Consider the following 18499-nt stretch of genomic DNA (forward strand, 5'->3'; position numbering starts at 1 on the left):
GATATACCTGCGTATCGTGAAGTTCGAGATATCCGTTGATGCATATTGCGTATACACTTCGACTTCAATCTCAAGAGTTTGACTTTGAGCTTGGGTTAAAAAGCATCGAAGATAAGGTTAGCTTGCTACCAAAACAATCAACAAAATCGAGATAAGCTCTAACCGCAAAAGGGATGGGTGTGTGTGGGGGAAAACAGACTCCATCAGCACTGTAAGATATGTCACCTGACCAGGAATAAGCCACTGGAGGTGGTTTTGTTTAACCAGTCCATTTGAACTTATTCATCATGAGGCTATTCAAAGCATTGACTTCCTGTTTTTAAGTCTTTATTTGCAAAAATTGCAAAGCAGTATCAGTGACATCATGTAAATTATTTGTGGAAAACAAAATGGGGGAAGGAACACGTTAAGGACCCTTAAACGTGCGAGAAATACATTTTTTTTTAATCGACCAAAGGGAGCAGGGAAAGCTAGACGTACAAAATGCTCGCCCTGGTGTGAACTAGAACTCGCCGATACTGGAACACCACCAGGAATACAGTAAAAGCAAGCAGCCAACACTGCAACCTAACGCCTTCCCTACTCTCACTCTCCATCAGGACCGTGCAAGATCTACACGAGGACAAATCGGAGGAGCTGGAGGACGATCTAGAAGCATTTGCGATGCACGATTGAAGGGCCAGATTCGTCGTACTCCTGCTTGCTGATCCACATTTGCTGGAAGGTGGACAGGGACGCCAGGATGGATCCCCCGATCCACACGGAGTACTTGCGCTCAGGAGGAGCGATGATCTGTAAGGAAAGGTGTGGTTGAAGAACATCAAGCAGATTATGGCGATATCATGCAAACTCAATGGAACTGTGACCCAACAGGGGCCTTCCAGATATTAACTATGAAAACCATACATCATGGTCGTCCATGACGTCTTCCCCATGGATTTTTAAAGCCCCATTCAAAACGATTCCATCTATAATTATGTTCTAATGAGATATGTTTTACCTTTTGTTCACAACCCAAAGCAATACCATGAGTATAACTGACAAGAGACAAACTAAAAAGATATGGTCCATTCTGTAATTTTTTTGGTTCACCGTTCACCCATGGACCCTATCTCTACCCTAAGCTGTTTCAACTCTCCGCCACCACTAGATGGTCCCACATTGAGAAATTTCACTGCAGGAGAAATGCTGTCACCAAAGTCGAGGACTTTGTTATGACTGCTGAACAGATAGATGGCCTGGTGAAAAAAGGCCACCATAAGTATGGACTGGATTGGAAAGGACCGTAGTTTCTAAACAGGACTCTGTAGCGAGAACAACGAAGGCTGTTCCAATGGAAGTCTTGCGACTCGTGTCCCTTTACGTCATATCAAGAGCTGCAATGGGTTAGCCTGCTTAGTGTTCCGATGCGATACACCAGAATACTAGATCATGGATCCTGGAAAACCAGGTTATTTTACGTTAGAGTTCCTTTACGAGGAACTTCAACGCTGGTGGAGCCATTAGGCCCATCAAAGCCTTCTCTAGTGCTGCCAACTTATGGTTGTTTCGCCATACTCTTTTTTTATGACTCGGAATTTTGAAAAGTATTTGGTTTGACTCGGTCGGGGTTCGAATCACCGACCTCCCAGACTCAAAGCGGACGTTCTAACCGTTACACCACTCAGTCTGGTTTACCCCATTTCTCTGCAGGGAATTCCTCATCGTCTTCAAATGGTCTTCTAATTTGCGGAAGCATTGTCCTTGTCCTGCATGTGATTTGGGTACCACCTTCTCCGCGAGCCCATGTCCAATGTTGAAGAAGGCAAGCCACCACCAATTGCACTAATATGACAAATTGCTCTGCGGAGTAACTACTTGGTCGGTCTAAGACTAAAATTCTGTTGTTTGAATTCTCAGCTGCAGTGTGCAAAAAATATTGAACACCTGAAAACATGTGGAAAAAAAATAAGAGATCAGTATCCTCACCTTGATTTTCATTGTCTGAGGAGCCAGGCTGGTAAGCTCTTTCTGCATTCGGTCAGAAATGCCTGGGTACATGGTTGTGCCGCCGGATAAAACAGTGTTTGAGTACAGGTCTTTTCGGATGTCCACGTCACACTTCATGATGGAGTTGTACGTAGTCTCATGAAGTCCAGCACACTCCATACCTAGACAAGTGATAGTCATGTATTATCTCTGCACAAATGGAATGAGTCAATTTATGAACAACAACATATTTTGAACATGTACATACCCAGGAAAGATGGCTGCAACATCGCCTCTGGGCAGCGGAAGCGCTCATTCCCGATGGTGATAACTTGTCCGTCAGGAAGCTCATAGCTCTTCTCCAGGGAAGAAGATTGGGCTGCTGTCTGCATCTCCTGATCAAAGTCCAGTGCAACATAGCAGAGCTTTTCCTTGATGTCTCGTACGATTTCTCGCTCTGCTGTGGTGGTGAACGAATATCCACGCTCGGTCAAGATCTTCATAAGATAATCTGTGAGGTCTCGGCCAGCGAGGTCGAGTCGCAGGATGGCGTGAGGTAGAGCATAGCCCTCGTATATGGGCACGGTATGAGAGACACCGTCACCGGAGTCCATCACGATACCCGTGGTGCGGCCGGACGCGTACAGAGACAGCACGGCTTGGATGGCTACGTACATGGCAGGGGTGTTGAAGGTCTCAAACATGATCTGTAGAAAGGTAACACAAAGCATATTTTCAAAATTGGTTGAAACCATTCTATTTATGAAAAGTCACTTCAAAATCCACCATTTCAAGAATTACATTTCAGCCTTCGATAAGGAATTATATGTATATATGTGTGTGTATATATATGTATATATATATATTTATACATATACTGTATAAAATTATATACACATATGGTATATATATTTTCTAACCTGAGTCATCTTCTCTCTGTTGGCTTTGGGGTTGAGTGGGGCCTCAGTGAGCAGCACGGGATGTTCCTCAGGTGCGACGCGGAGCTCGTTGTAGAAGGTGTGGTGCCAGATCTTCTCCATGTCATCCCAGTTGGTGACAATACCATGCTCGATGGGGTATTTCAGTGTAAGGATGCCACGCTTGCTCTGGGCCTCGTCACCCACATAGCTGTCCTTCTGTCCCATTCCCACCATCACTCCCTGGAATTGGAGACTTTAAGTTAAGTTCTTAAAGCCTTTTCATAGTCCACCCGCCCCTTGACAATCAACATTCAGTCCTCCTCACCTGGTGCCTTGGCCGTCCAACAATGGACGGGAAAACTGCTCGTGGAGCATCATCTCCAGCAAAACCTGCCTTGCACATCCCAGAGCCATTGTCCACCACCAATGAGTTCATGTCATCTTCCATTTTCAGTTGATGTTGTTATCTGAAAGAAAATTGACAAAATTATTTGATATTATACAGCCATAGTTTTAAAATGTTGTTTTGGTCTCAAAGTCACTGAATATCTGCTATGTTTTTCGAACGCTGGCTTTTTTTGAAATTATTTTTCTCATGTAATTATCTGCTTCCCTTTTTTGTCACTATTTGCCCACATCACCCTTCTTTGTGGCTTGCCGGATAGTGTGGAGGTCCACTGAGCCATCTCGTCTGGGTTGAAATTCCGCCCCAGCTATAAACTGTTGTCCTGGTGTCTTGCAGGCAAGTGTGCCGTCCCTCGGATGGACGATAAAGGTACCACGGTGTTCTTTCGCAAACAGTCAGTGACCTATCGCTGAATCCAAATTACAAAAGCGCCCTCTAATGTGCAGGGCCACTGCATCAGCAGCACAACCAGCGGCACAGTCACAATACAACCAAGAAACCAAATTCAGCATCGAATCCCAGTCTGATTTGAATTCACAAGTTGACATCAAAATATTTAGTTAAACAAGGATAAAAAAACCAATTGTGATTTTTTTAAAAATCACTATTACTTAAACTTTTTTTTTTTACCCATTCATTGGAGAAATCAATCATTCAAACAAAGCTTACCGTTCCAGATGAATCCGGCAATTCTTTAAAAAAAAATGTATCTCGCAGCGCACCACACCCACAAGTGTGTCCGTTATTGCTTGTTAAATAGACCGGCGCCTTTTCCTGCTTTAACGTGCCGAAAGTCGCACTTTAACCAAATATGGTGAAGTGGTTACTGGGGACTCATTCATTGGCTGCGGCACTTCCTCATGGCAGAAATGCACAAAAGAGGACGTTTTAGGCAATTTTAGAGAAAAAAGATGAAGTGTGTGTGTGTGTGTGTGTATGTATGTGTGTATATATATATATATTTATATATATATATATATATATATATATATATTTATATATATATATATATTTATATATATATATATATATATATTTTTATATATATATATATATATATATATATATATATATATTTATATATATATATTTATATATATATATATATATATATATATATATATATATATATATATATTTATTTATTTATATATATATATTTATATATATATATTTATATATATTTATATATTTATATATTTATTTATACAGTATAAATATATGTATATATATTAGGGTGGCCCAAAAAATTTAAAGTTGAAAATATCTTTCTCCACAAGGCCATTCGTGTTCCATATCAAGATGTAAGAACTCATGCCAGAAATTTGACAGATTGTACAATATTTAGAGGTCGCAACCAGTCCCTATATTTTAAGGATTTGAAACAAAAATACAATATCAATGTTTATTTGAAAAACACAAAGTCAACTACACAGGACACATGTTATACAAATATATATTATAACATGCATGTAATAGCAATTAATACGACAACAAAATCGTTTCATCTAAACAAACAACGTCACACCGGTTACTCTTTCTTTATCAAAGACAACTTCGTCGGAACTGGAAATCTTTTTCGGTGGCTGGCGACAAGTCGTAGTATGTATTCGTTTTTGGCTCTTTGCGTTTACGTACAATTTACGTAAAATTAGTGAAATTACGGAATTTAGAGATCTTTACTTTGAGGTCGCGACCTTTAAATATTGGCCGATCTTCCTGATTTTTTGCATGTAGGCTTCTTTTGTGATATCGAGCAGAAAGAGCCATGTGGAGAGCAGGAATTCAAACATTAATTTTTTTCAGTTCATTTTTGGGGCACCCTAATATATATATATATATATTCCCTTATTTGTCGAATTTCCCACTATTTTGTCCCTCAACCCTGCTGTTGGTGTGCGCTACCCTCTCCATTTCTACTGTTCCTTTTGTGCTATTACGTCTATTAGTATTACTGCCAAAACTAGGTCTACTATTACAACTACTACTATTACTTCCAAAATTATTCCCACTTTGTGGGGTCCGCTGGAGAAAGTTTTTGGGGACTTGTGAAAGTTTTGACTTACGATTTGAGTATAAATTTGTATTTTTTTTCAGGGTGCCAGCGATAACTCACCGACTCTTCCGGCAACACATCGTGGGATGTTCACAGTGAAGCAGCGACCAATCCTGGCAGTGTAACACCAGGATGGCAGTTTATAGCTGGGTCGAGATTTAAACCCCATGGACCTTTTCCAGTTTATCAAAGCTTTGATTTGAATTACATTTTTCACCTTGCTCGAATTCCTTTCTTATGACAGAGGAGGCGCATTCTTAAATCTAAAGAACGTTTAGCTTTGTCCTCTTTTGACCCCATCAGGGCCGCTATGGCTCCAAGACCCCTTGCTCTGGACCTCTCATGACTGTAAGGGGCTACCAGACTGAGATAGACCTCACACTTCCCTCCACCTTCCCCCACGTTGGTATTACTGACCTACCTGTCTGTGATGTTATCGTTATGTTGTAAGTGCATAGTGCATACATACTTCGGCAATCACACATGGTGCTTGATGAACTGCAGCGTGCTTTGCCCATATATGGTCGTGTTCATGCGTGCAGGTGGCGAGTGCGCAGGCGCAGCCCTTACCGGGAACGCCACCGCAATCTCATTGAGGCATCTGCTTCCGGTGGTTTGCGAGTTGCGTCTTAAACCCACAACCGTTGTTTACGCTTCTCTGTACAGCTTATGGTGCCCTCGAAGCCCACATCAGCGATCATGGAATAATGGTGTGGGTATAAAGGGGAAGGGAAGTCTTGTATTCTTAACGAAAAATGAAACCTTGTCATGTATCCTCAACTACATGGTAATGTTTAACCTGATGCACTAAAACTGATTATTGTTTGTACAAATCTTTCTGCTTTTCTGAAAGAGGAAATAGCAGGAAATTGTGTGTGTGTGTGTGTGTGTGTGTGTGTGTGTGTGTGTGTGTGTGTGTGTGTGTGTATATATGTATATATATATATATACATACATACATATACAGTCACGTGAAAAAGTAAGTACATCCCATGTAAAGTATTGACTTTTTCAACATACAGCTATTTGATCTTCAGTTCAACAATATTGATAGATAAAGGTGATATAATACAACAAATATCATGAAACATTTACATTTTGTCGTCCATTGTATAATTTAAATAAACATAAATGCAAATTTCGCATGTGGAAAAGTAAGTACACCCCTACATTTATCATTACTTCAAATACCTAAAATTAGAATCAGGTGCACCAGCTCAGGTGCAAATGATTAGAACATCGTTGGAGAGGATCTTGGAGGAACCTGTCTTATTTAAACCTCAGACATTTAGTTTGGTTTGCTCTTTGTTGTTGAAGTGTGCTGCGTCACCATGCCTAGATCAAAAGAGCTCTCTGAGGCCTTCAGAAAGAAGGTTATAGATGCCTACGAGTCTGGGAAGGGATTTAAAAAGATCTCCAAACAATTTGAAATCGATCATACGACTGTCTGGAAGATCATCTACAAGTGGAGAAGATTCCAAACAACTGCCAACTTGTTCAGGCCAGGCCGCCCCAGCAAGTTCAGCCCGAGAGCAGACCGCAAGATGCTGAAAGAAGTCTCTAAGAACCCCAGAATGTCATCACGGGACCTACAGGTAGCTCTTGCCACTGTTGATGTCAAAGTGCACGAGTCTACCATTAGAAAGAGGTTGCACAAATTTGATCTACATGGGAGGTGTGCCAGGAGGAAACCTTTGCTGTCCAGAAAGAACATCAGGGCAAGACTAAAGTTTGCCAATGAACACCTAGGCAAAGACCAGCACTTCTGGAACAATGTGCTCTGGACAGATGAGTCAAAGGTAGAGCTATTTGACCACAGTACCAGAAGACATGTTTGGCGAAAACCAAAGACAGCATTTGACCACAAGAACCTGATACCAACTGTAAAGCATGATGGTGGAAATATTATGGTTTGGGGCAGCTTTGCTGCATCAGGGCCTGGGCAGCTCACCATCATAGAATCCACTATGAATTCTTCATTGTACCAGAGGGTGCTTGAGGATAATGTGAGGCCATCTGTCGGAAAGTTGAAGCTCAACCGAAGGTGGACCTTGCAACATGACAATGACCCTAAACATACCAGTAAATCCACCAAGGAATGGCTGAAAAGAAAGAAATTGAGGGTTCTGGAATGGCCAAGTCAAAGCCCGGATCTAAATCGCATCGAGATGTTGTGGGGGGATTTGAAACGAGCTGTGCATGCAAGGAACCCCTCAAACACCGCACAGCTGAAAGAATTCTGCATGGAGGAGTGGGCAAAAATTTCTCCCAGTCGATGTCAGAGACTGGTAGACAGTTATAAGAGACGCCTACTTGAGGTTGTTTCTGCCAAAGGGGGCAATACCACCTATTAGAGCCAAGGGTGTACTTACTTTTTCCACATGCAAAATTAGCATTTATGTTTATTTAAATTATACAATGGACTACAAAATGTAAATGTTTCATGATATTTGTTACATTATATCACCTTTATCTATCAATATTGTTGAAATGAAGATCAAATAGCTGTATGTTGAAATATGTTGAAAAAGTCTAAACTTGACATGGGGTGTACTTACTTTTTCACATGGATTTGTTGGTGTCGTAAACCACTTTTCGCACTTGTGCTAGTGTGGAAAAACCACTTTTCGCACTTGTGTTAGTGTTGGAAAACCATGTTCGCACTTGTGTTGGTGCAGGAAACCACTTTTCGCACTTGTATTAGTGTGGAAAAACCACTTTTCGCACTTGTGTTGGTGCAGGAAACCACTTTTTGCACTTGTGTTAGTGTTTAAAACCCACTTTTCGCACTTGTGTTGGTGTAGGAAACCACTTTTCGCACTTGTGTTAGTGTTGAAAAACCACTTTTTGCAATTGTGTTGGTGTAGGAAACCACTTTTAGCACTTGTGTTGGTGTTGAAAAACCACTTTTCGCACTTGTGTTAGTGTTGAAAACCAACTTTTCGCACTTGTGTTTGTGGAGGAAACCACTTTTCGCACTTGTGTTAGTGTTGAAAATCCACTTTTGATACAGACCTTGATTGATCGGGAGAGAGAGAGCGTTTGGCACGCTATACGTACGCAGCATTCCAGCCTGGACCTTCCTCCCCTAACACTACCATCCCGTGTGAGTCTGTCTGTTTGTCCGGGGTTGTAAGTAAGACTGTATAGATAAGCTTGCCCTGTGTCCTTTTGCTCTTCTTCTTCTTTTATATTGCTTTCGTTTCCTCTTCTTTGGGTTTTTGTACATAATAAATAAACCCTTATTTGTTCTTCTTATTTTCTGGGTTTCCTCTTATTCGATCGTTTGCGTCTTTTCTCAATTGAGTACCTGTGGCACGATCTAGAAACCGCTCAGGATCGGGTTTAGTTTTATTGTTAACGGCTCGGGCCGCAGATTGCTAACCGCTCGGCAATTTCCATCTTATCCGTGGTTCGAGCGGGAGTTATTTCCCTGCTTTATGGTCGTGTTAGTAAGTAGGTATTTTGGACTTCATTGACCAATCACCCTAGCTAATTCCGACCGGAAGGAGTGTCATAGCTTCCAGGATTGGGGGACGGCCAGCTTAAAAGACAAGGGGATTAACCCCCGCCCCCCCCCCCCCCTTGATAAGGGGAGCACCGACCCCCGAATCCGCAACAATATATATATATTGTTACGGATCTCAGAGACGGCACTCCCCTTAGCAAGGGGGGGTTAATCCCCTTGGCCTGTTAAGCTGGCCGTCTCTAGTCCTGGTACTTGTAACGCTCCTCCGCGGGGTGAAATTGGTCAGGGTTATTGATCAAGGTGTTTTTTTTTGTTTGTTTGTTTGTTTTTTGTATACTGAATCGAGGCTCTTGAAAGAGCTAACATTTACTTCACAAACAAATCAACCAGACAAACAAAACACACAAAAAGAGGGAGCGGAAAACAAGATGGGGAGAGAAGGGGAAGCACACAAACACAACATTTGAGAGCAGGGAGATGTGTGGAAGGGAGAGGGCTTGGGGGGAGGAGGCGTGGGAAGGGGGGGGGGTGGAGGGAGAAGTATAAAACACAAGGACACCAAGGACTTCCAGGACAGAAGTTGGTATTTCAAAAAAGTGGAATTGGGGTGAAATTAGCGGGGGTAGAAAAGATCAAGGTTTTGGATGGGGGAAGATAAGAGATGGTGGTGAACAGCTGTTTTAAAGACCTGGAGGGTGGAGTGGGATTGAAGAGAGTGAGGGAGTTTGTTCCAGAGGCGGGAGAAAAGAGGAATGAAGGAGTGAAGGTGAGCAGAGAGTCTTGATTTTGGCAGTTTGACCATAAGAGGGTTGCAGGCAGATCTTGTGCGACCTGTAGGAATATTTGCGGGACAGAGCCCAGAGAGAGCTGGGGGGGCAAGGCCAGAGAGGAGTCGGTAGAAGATGGAAAGACCACCAACCTGCCTGCGGTGAGTGAGTGAGGGCCCTTGGAGTTAGCTTCATCGCGGGAGATTCCAATGATTCTGAATGCTTTGGTTTCAACAGCGTGAAGACGAGCTAGGTGTGAGGCAGGAGCACCAGCCCAGAGGGGAGAGCAGTATTCCATTGAGCTGCGTGTTCTCCCGAATACCTTTACCAATCCCTCCGCAAAGCAGGGAGACAAGTCCCGCTCGAACCACGGACAAGATGGTATTTGCCGAGCGGTTTAGCAATCCGCGATTCGAGCCGTTAGCAATTGACTAACCCGATTCCGAGCGTTGACCAAATCGTGCCACAGGTACTCAATCGAAAGAAAGGACGAAAGCGATCGGGGGAGAATGAAACCAAAAGGGTAAGAAATAACAGACATTTATTAATTATGTACAAAACCAAAGAAGAAGAGGAAACGTAATATACAGAACGAAGAAGAAGAAGAAACACAGGGCAGCCTTAAACAGTCTTATATTATCAACGCCCAAGACAGACAAACAGACTCACATGACAGGGAATGGCAGGCAGGAATGACTGGAAGAAGGAGAAGGTCCAGGTGGGACAGCAGGGCTGGAAGGTTCGGGCAGAGGCACAGCATGGAGGTCCGCTCCAGGTCCATGCTCCGGGCTCGAGGCGAAAACCCGGCGGCAGCCGCACGTATTCGATTCACGCGGCAGGGGCTTTTCGAAGCAGCTTGTCAAAGAGCTCCGTGCAGCTTCGTCTCTCTCAGCCAGACCTCACCAAGCGCCGTCTCCAACCCAAGTCGACTCTCTGAACCTCCTCACTCGACTCTCAACCGTACCTTCTCACCCGACTCTCATCCGTACCTTCTCACTCGACTGTCAACCGCACCTTCTCACCCGACTGTTCAAGCAGTCCCTTAAAGCCGCTTTTATCGTTCGTGTTGGAATCAAGCTGCCGGCTCTGATGACACGCCTACCGGTTGGCTCACCGCGGTGCTGGTTGGCCAGAAAAGGGCTCGCTGACTCCACCTCTGCCGATGCGTCGACGTGCCACACATTGTTCTGGTGGCTCCGCCCCCTTCTTCCTCGGCTTGACCGCATGGCTAATGGCGGTTTGGGGCCAACAACCGCATCAAGGCAAGGAGCAGCGAACGCCGCCCGACTGTTCCTTTGAAGCGTGGGTGAGGCGATTGGGGAAATTGAAAGGGACCTATCTTATTTGATTAATGCAACGCAGATTCAACTATTGGGAACAGATCCTTAACTGAAACACATAATAATGAAATAACTACGGAGAGGTCCTATGGTTTGCTACGTGTTGTACATGGACGAACTAGGGTGCGATCTTTAACAAGCCAATTGATGGGGATATTTACAGGGGAACATTTATAAGGGAAAACATTTACTAAAATTTACTCGTGAAGGTTCTAAAAACCATAACAATATATATTTATATCGCGGCGAGGCAAACAGTGAGTCCGGCCATGCCCGGGAGAGGCGCGTCTGGCCGTGTTCTGGCCGGTGCAAGGCGATTGTGTGCATCCAGCGGTAACCGCTACACACGCCCCTCCAGAATCGACCTGCACCGGCAGGGTCAATTTAAGGGGGGTCCGGATGACCCGGCCGAAGCGACCCCTGGAGGGTCGTGGGGAGGGGTCCGACGTGGTGGTGGGTGGTCGAGCGGGGGGAACTGTGGACGGGGGGCGGCCTCGCCGCGGAGGAAGGGCCAACCGTGGTGGTCGGTCGACGTCCATGTGCGCCGGTTTGAGGCGGTCCACAGAAATCCGGTCCGGCCGGCCGCCGAAGTCGACGATGAAAGACTTGTCGCCCCGTCGCAGGACCCGGAAGGGCCCGTCGTACGGCGGCCGGAATGGCCCCCGGTGCGCGTCATGACGCACAAAGATGTACTCCGCTGTGCGAAGCGCCGGGGGGACGTAGGACTGGGGGCCACCGTGGCGGGACGTCGGCACGGGGGCAAATCGTCGGGCGGCCTCCTGGAGGTCCGAGCGCTGGCGAGCGGCGGACCAGGGACTGGTAGCGTCGGGCACGAATTCGCCCGGGACGCGGAGCGGCTGGCCGTAGACGAGCTTGGCGGCGGACGCCTGGAGGTCTTCCTTGGGGGCCGTGCGAAGGCCCAAAAGAACCCACGGCAGCCGGTCGGCCCAACCGTCGTCCTGAAGGCCGGCCATGAGTGCAGCCTTCATGGAGCGGTGAAACCGCTCGCACAACCCGTTGGCTTGGGGTGGTAGGCCGTGGTGCGGTGCAGCGTGACCCCCAACGAACGGGCGACCGCGCCCCAAAGCTCAGACGTGAACTGTGGGCCGCGGTCGGACGAGATGTCCGCTGGTGCGCCGAAGCGCGCGACCCAGGTGGCGATGAACGCCTGCGCCACGTCGGCGGTGGTGGTGGAGGCGAGGGGCACAGCCTCCGGCCACCTGGTGGTCCTGTCCACCATGGTGAGCAGGTGGGTGAACCCCCGCGAGGGGGGCAGGGGACCCACCAGGTCCACGTGGACGTGGTCGAAACGCCGTTCAGGCACGGCGAAAGGTGCCAGCGGGGCCTGGGTGTGGCGGTGGACCTTGACCCGCTGGCAGGCCGTGCAGGCGTTGGCCCAGTCGCGGATGTTTCGTCGAAGGCCGTGCCAGACGAAACGCGCCGACACCAGCTTCTGAGAAGCTTTGAGAAAGGCCGTGGATGGAGGCGAAGATGTGGCGTTGCCAGGAAACGGGCACGATGGGGCGAGGCTGGCCCTGGGAGACGTCGCAGAGCAGGACGGTGCCCGCGAAGGGAATGTCGGCCAGGCGGAGGCCCGTGTCCGCCGCACGGAGTGCCTGCACCGAGGTGTCGGTGGTCTGGTCGGCCGCCATGAGCGCGAAGTCCACGCCGAGGTGGACCGCGTTCGCGCTGGCCCGAGAAAGACAGTCGGCCACGGCGTTGTCTTTGCCGGCGACGTGCCAGATGTCCGTGGTGAACTCCGACACGGCGGCGAGGTGGCGCTGCTGGCGGGCCGACCACGGCTCCGTGACCTTAGCCATTGCGTAGACCAACGGCTTGTGGTCGACGAAAGCCGTGAACGGGCGGCCCTCCAGGAGGTGTCGGAAATGGCGAACGGCCAGGAATAGCCCGAGCAGCTCGCGGTCGAACGTGCTGTAGTTTAACTCGTTCGGCCGGAGTTGCCGGCTGAAAAAGGCGAGTGGCTGCCAAACCCCGTCCACCCATTGCTCATGGACGGCGCCCACCGCGTAGTTGGAGGCGTCCGTAGTGAGGGCAATGGGCGCGTTGAGCACCGGGTGAGCCAGCAGCGTTGCGTCGGCGAAGGCCGCGTCCATGGCCGCGGACCAAACAATGTCATGCTTGGCCGGCTTGCCCCGAAGGGCCTCGTAAAGGGGCCGCATGAGCTGAGCAGCGCGGGGCACGAATCGGTGATAAAAATTCACCATGCCGAGGAACTCTTGGAGGGCCTTGATGGAACGGGGACGCGGGAACGTGGTGATGGCCTCGACCTTGGTCGGCAGCGGCACGGCCCCGGTCTTGGTGATGCGGTGGCCCAAAAAGTCAACGGTCGTTGCGCCGAAGTGGCATTTGACCGGGTTGACAATTAAGCCGTGCTCGCTGAGGCGACCGAACAGTGTTCGGAGGTGGAGGAGGTGCTCGGCGCGGGACGTGCTGGCGACGAGGATATCGTCCAGATAGACGAAAAGAAACGGCAGGTCGCGCAGCACGCCGTCCATCAAGCGCTGGAACGCCTGGGCCGCGTTCTTGAGGCCAAACGGCATCCGCAAAAATTCGAACAGGCCGAACGGCGTGATGACGGCCGTCTTCAGGACGTCGGCCGCCCGGACAGGTACCTGGTGGTAGCCCCGTATCAGGTCAATTTTCGAAAAGATGACCCGTCCCGCCAAACGGGCGGAAAAGTCCTGAATATGCGGGATCGGGTACCTGTCGGGGGTGGTAGCGTCGTTGAGACGGCGGTAGTCGCCACACGGGCGCCATCCACCCCCCGGCTTTGGCACGATGTGCAGTGGCGAGGCCCACGCGCTATCGGAGCGCCGCACGATGCCGAGGTGCTGCAACGCATCGAACTCGGCCTTCGCCACGGCGAGCTTGGCCGGATCGAGGCGGTGGGCCCTGGCGTAGACCGGCGGGCCCGTAGTGGGTATGTGGTGCTCGATCCCGTGCCGCACCGCGACGGCCGAAAATGTCGGCCGCGTGAGGGCCGGGAATTCCGCGAGCAGGCGAGCGAACTCGTTCGCTGCCGGGAGGGCGCACGCCAGTTCGGTCGGCGCGGAGCTGCTCATCGTGCACGCCAGGGAGCTGAAGGTCTCGGCGTTTACAAGGCGACGACGTTTGACGTCGACCAGCAGCCCGTGCGCGCAGAGGAAGTCGGCGCCCAGCAAAGCCATGGGGACGCAGGCGGTCACAAAAGTCCATTGAAAACGCTGGCTGCCGAAGCAGAGGGTGACGACGCGTGGGCCGAAAGTGCGTATGGCCGAGCCATTAGCAGCGACCAAAGAGGGGCCGCAAACGGCGTCCCGCCTGTCCTGCTCGGAGGCGGGTATGACGCTCAGTTGGGCGCCGGTGTCACACAGGAAACGCCGCCCAGACGCTTTTTTCCCGAATAAACAGCAAGTTGCCCGAGTGGCCGGCGCTCATGGCTGGGAATGAACGCCGGCCCGGCCGTTTCCCGACCTGCCGAAAGTGCACGGGGGCCGGCACGTCCGAGCCTTGTGTCCGAACCTGGCGTGGTAATAACACCACGCACGGTCAGGTGGAGGCCCCGGCCGTCGTGTCGGAAGCGGGCGGTGCGGCGTGGCGGCCGCCAGTTGCACCGGCAGTTCGGCCTCCAACCGCGCAGGGCGCTCGGGCGTTGTGGGCGTCGCCTCGGACGGCGGCGGGCTCCAGGTAACCGCGCCGATGTGCTGGCCCGCCGAGGAGATCTTATCGGCTTCCCTGGCGAGGGCGCGGGAATCCGTGATCAACGTGCCAGCCAGGGCGAGGCGCGTACCGGGTGAGGCAGCTGGCGAAGGAACAGCTCGCGGAACAGAAAATCCGGAGAGTGCTCACCGAGCAACGAGAGCATATAGTCCATGCGCTCTGACGGGTGCGTGTCGCCGAGCTCGGGCAGAGCGAGCAGGCGCCGTGCGCGTGCTGCCGGTAAGAGGGCGAAAGCGTCGAGGAGGAGTGTCTTCAGCGCGTCGTATTTGTCAGCAGCCGGCGGGTGCTCGAGGAGGCTCAAGGCGCGGGCCGCGGTGGCGGAACCGAGCGCCGCCACAACATGGTGGAAGTGGGTGTCGTCCGCGGTGATGCCTCGCAGGGCGAACTGAGAGTCCGCCTGAGCAAAAGAAACAGCCGCGTGAGCCTCCCAGAAGGTAGGCAGTTTAAGCGTCACTGCCGTATCCATGTCGGTAGGTCACCAATGAAGGAACTGCGCTCCAACGCGAGTCGAAAGAATTGACGCAACCAAAGACGGAATTCGTCCGAGTTGCTTTATTGAAACAAAACAGCTCAGGTATTCTGACAAGCCCGTTTATCGGGCAGCAATATATATACACATTTATGTCGGGAAGTTTGCCCGGCAAAAGCTATACCGGGCATGCCCGGGTGTCAAGGGCGAGCCTTGGAAAGGCGAGTCTGGACCTGCCCGGGCGTGTTTGGCTGCGGCCTGGCAAGTCGAGGCTGGGCGTGCCCGGGCGCTCTGGGCGAGCCCTTGAAAGGCGATAGCGGGCATGCCCGGACGCTCTGGGCGAGCCCTGGAAAGGCGGGCATGCCCGGACGCTCTGGGCGAGCCCTGAAAAGGCGATAGCGGGCATGCCCGGACGCTCTGGGCGAGCCCTGGAAAGGCGAGAGCGGGCATGCCCGGGAAAGACGAGACCGGGCGTGCCCGGGAGGTTCGGTCGTGCCCGGGAACAGTGAGTCCGGGCATGCCCGGGAGAGGCGCGTCTGGCCGTGTTCTGGCCGGTGCAAGGCGATTGTGTGCATCCAGCGGTAACCGCTACAGTAGCATGTTTCACGTAGATTTTTTTTCAGCGAGCAGAAGTACCCGGCATTGTACGAATAATATATAGATAGTGCCGTGTAGGGCGGAGTGATGCCGCTGTGGGAGGGACCGAGCAAGGTCGCTGTGGGCGGGACCGAGCGAGGTCGCTGTGGGCGGGGCCGGGCGAGGTCGCTGTGGGCGGGACCGAGCGAGGTCGCTGTGGGCGGGACCAAGCGAGGCAGCTATGGGCGGGGCCGAGAGAGGTCGCTGTGGGTGGGGCCGAGCGAGGTCTGCGTTAGTGCGTTGCCGTTGCCGTTGCCTGGTATAAAAAGATGGTGCTTGATGCTCTCTGCGTCAAGATATGGACTTGATGTCCGTATCTTTACAACAGACATTCCAATGATGATGATGATAAATGTAATACCACTCAAGGAAGGCCCACAACTCAAGAGAGTGGAAAAAAACAATAAAATGAACAAAAATACGGGGAAGGAGAAGCAACCACTCAGAAGAATGACAGAAAATCATTTCCCTTAAATTTACCGTGTTCACCAACGAGCACTACCAGATACAGGACACCAAAATAATTTCCCTTACACATATCGTGTCCACCAACCAGCAAGACCATACCACTTACCTCTGGATCAAACTGTATTTCAAATATTCAAACGGTTTTTACATGCTGCCGTCTCCTAGCAACCAATGAAATTTTTCAAAAATATTGTAGTACATTTATTTTTTAATAATGTACCATATTTACGGCAGTATATTTATTTACGCCATGAGTAAGGAAGGAAAATTTCCAGCGTGCTGATTCGCTCATTCGCGCTCATTGATGACGATCACGATCACGTGATGACGTGATCACGAATGATGTTCGTGACGCGATCACGTGATGTTCCTTGCCGCCATAAACTGACAGCAAGTAGCATAGATTTTAGCATGATTAGCATTTAGCATGATTTAGCATAGATAGTAGCATGTTTCACATAGATTTTTTTTCAGCGAGGAATATTATACATGGATTCTGACCGGTGGCAGAGCAGCGCGCTGATTCGCTCAGAGCAATCACGTGATGTTCCATCTCCGCCGCCAGTTGGCTTCACTTTTCACGGAGTATGAGCGTTCTATATATTTTCAATTCAGTGCGCCGACTCGCTCATGTACTTGATTTGTGGCATAGACATGGCCATTGGGCCGTCATGGTGTAATTTGTGCGAGGCTTTTGTCCGAGTGAGCTTGAGTCGAGGAGGGCGAATGTACGGGTTGGGAATGTACGGGTCTCCCTTCCCCCACCCGGCAACGCCGGTACTGGAGGGCGTCACAGGATCGGTGAGTCTCCAAAATCCGCTTCGTGCGATTGCGAAGATTCAGGACGATGTCGCGATTGTTGTGCTGCTCTCCGACCATGAGAACTGCAACGTCATTGTTGACTGGCCCTCCCCTTCCCCCTCCCCCCTCCCCCCTCCCACCCCTCCCTCCCCCTCCCACCCCTCCCCCCCTCCCACCCCTCTCCCATCCCTCCCCCTCCCCCCCCTCCCACCCCTCTCCCATGCCTCCCTCTCCTCCCCTCCCCCCCTCCCCCCCCTCTCCTCCCCTCCCCCCCCCTCTCCTCCCCTCCCCCCCGTTCCCCTCCCCTCCTCTTCCCCCTCCCCTCCCCTCCCCCGCCCGGCAATGCCGGGTACTTCTGCTAGTATATATATATATATATATATATATATATATATATATATATATATATATATATATATGTATATATGTGTGTGTGTGTGTGTATATATATATATATATATATATATATATATATATATATATATATATATATATATACAGACTTGGCATTTAATATGGAATATTTTTTTTGTGGGGGTGAACTTACTTTTCAAGATGTCTTAGAACCAAAAGTTCATTGGAATTATGTTGAAATTATTCTAGATTTTGTTAATGTGACCTTGAAAAGAAACAAAAACCACATTTGACATTTCAAAACAAATAAATTGATCCTTGAAAGTGATGTAAACTGATATCGAACTCAATTCATGGACAGTACTGTGTTAAACTTCTGTACGTTTTCCCGAAGTATCTCTTTATTTTGCACATTAGCCAATTTTTTTTAAACAAAAACAAAAGTTAAATTACGACTGGGATTACGGACAGTAAAATTTCAGTTCAGTACTTCGTGTAACCCCCACGAGCATTCAGGAGAGCACGTACACGTTGAGGCATGCTGTTCATGAGATTTGCCAAGGTTTGGACAGGAATCGCTTGCCATGCAGTGACAATAGTCTGCTGCAATTCACTCACAGAGGTCGGCTGCTGGTCCAAGTGGTCGATTTGACGCGTTAATTTTGCTCACAAGTTCTCTATCGGATTCATATCCGGGGACATGGCAGGCCACTCCATCTGCTCTACACCACGGTCAGCAAGAAAGTGTTGGATCATGCGAGCACGATGAGGCCGTGCATTGTCATATTGGAAGACAAAGTTTCCTCGAAAGGCTGCACGAGCAAATGGAAGCAATGTTTCTTCCAGAATGGCCCTGTACTTGAACTGGTTCAGGTTTCCATTCAGAACAACCAGGCCAGTTTTTCTCCCTGCATGAAAAGCAACCCAAACGGTCACCCCACCCTCTCCAGCTTGGACTCTTGGCACTGTACAATCTTTGTTGTAGGCTTCATGCACTTGTCTGCGCACTCGGACGCGGCCATCTTGACGATAGACCAGAAATCTAGACTCGTCACTGAAGATCACGTCATTCCAGTGTCCTGGCTGCCGTTGACGGTGCTGTCTGGCCCACTGCAATCGGCGCTG

General features: G+C 49.5%; 1 protein-coding gene across 1 annotated transcript; it reads right to left on the reverse strand.

Moving 5' to 3' along the window:
• Positions 1 to 305: 305 nt before the first annotated feature.
• On the reverse strand, positions 306 to 4218 carry LOC137414782 (actin, cytoplasmic 3). Its single transcript, XM_068100277.2, has 6 exons — positions 3964 to 4218; positions 3214 to 3355; positions 2889 to 3128; positions 2237 to 2675; positions 1969 to 2150; positions 306 to 792 (listed from the first exon to the last, which is right to left on the reverse strand). The coding sequence occupies exons 2-6, from the start codon at positions 3334 to 3336 to the stop codon at positions 649 to 651; spliced, it is 1128 nt and encodes a 375-aa protein (XP_067956378.1). The 5' UTR covers positions 3337 to 3355; positions 3964 to 4218; the 3' UTR covers positions 306 to 648.
• Between the last annotated feature and the right edge of the window lie 14281 nt (positions 4219 to 18499).

Source organism: Myxine glutinosa, chromosome 1, assembly GCF_964187855.1.
Source record: "Myxine glutinosa chromosome 1, kmMyxGlut1.1, whole genome shotgun sequence".
Classification (NCBI taxonomy): Eukaryota; Metazoa; Chordata; class Myxini; order Myxiniformes; family Myxinidae; genus Myxine; species Myxine glutinosa.

Excerpts from the sequence above, each read along its gene's own strand:
- LOC137414782 (XM_068100277.2), bottom strand. The coding sequence starts at position 3,336 with ATGGAAGATGACATGAACTCATTGGTGGTGGACAATGGCTCTGGGATG. Across the intron at positions 3,129-3,213 it reads TTGGACGGCCAAGGCACCAG|GGAGTGATGGTGGGAATGGG; the intron begins GTGAGGAGGACT and ends CTCCAATTCCAG. Across the intron at positions 2,151-2,236 it reads GTTGCAGCCATCTTTCCTGG|GTATGGAGTGTGCTGGACTT; the intron begins GTATGTACATGT and ends TCACTTGTCTAG.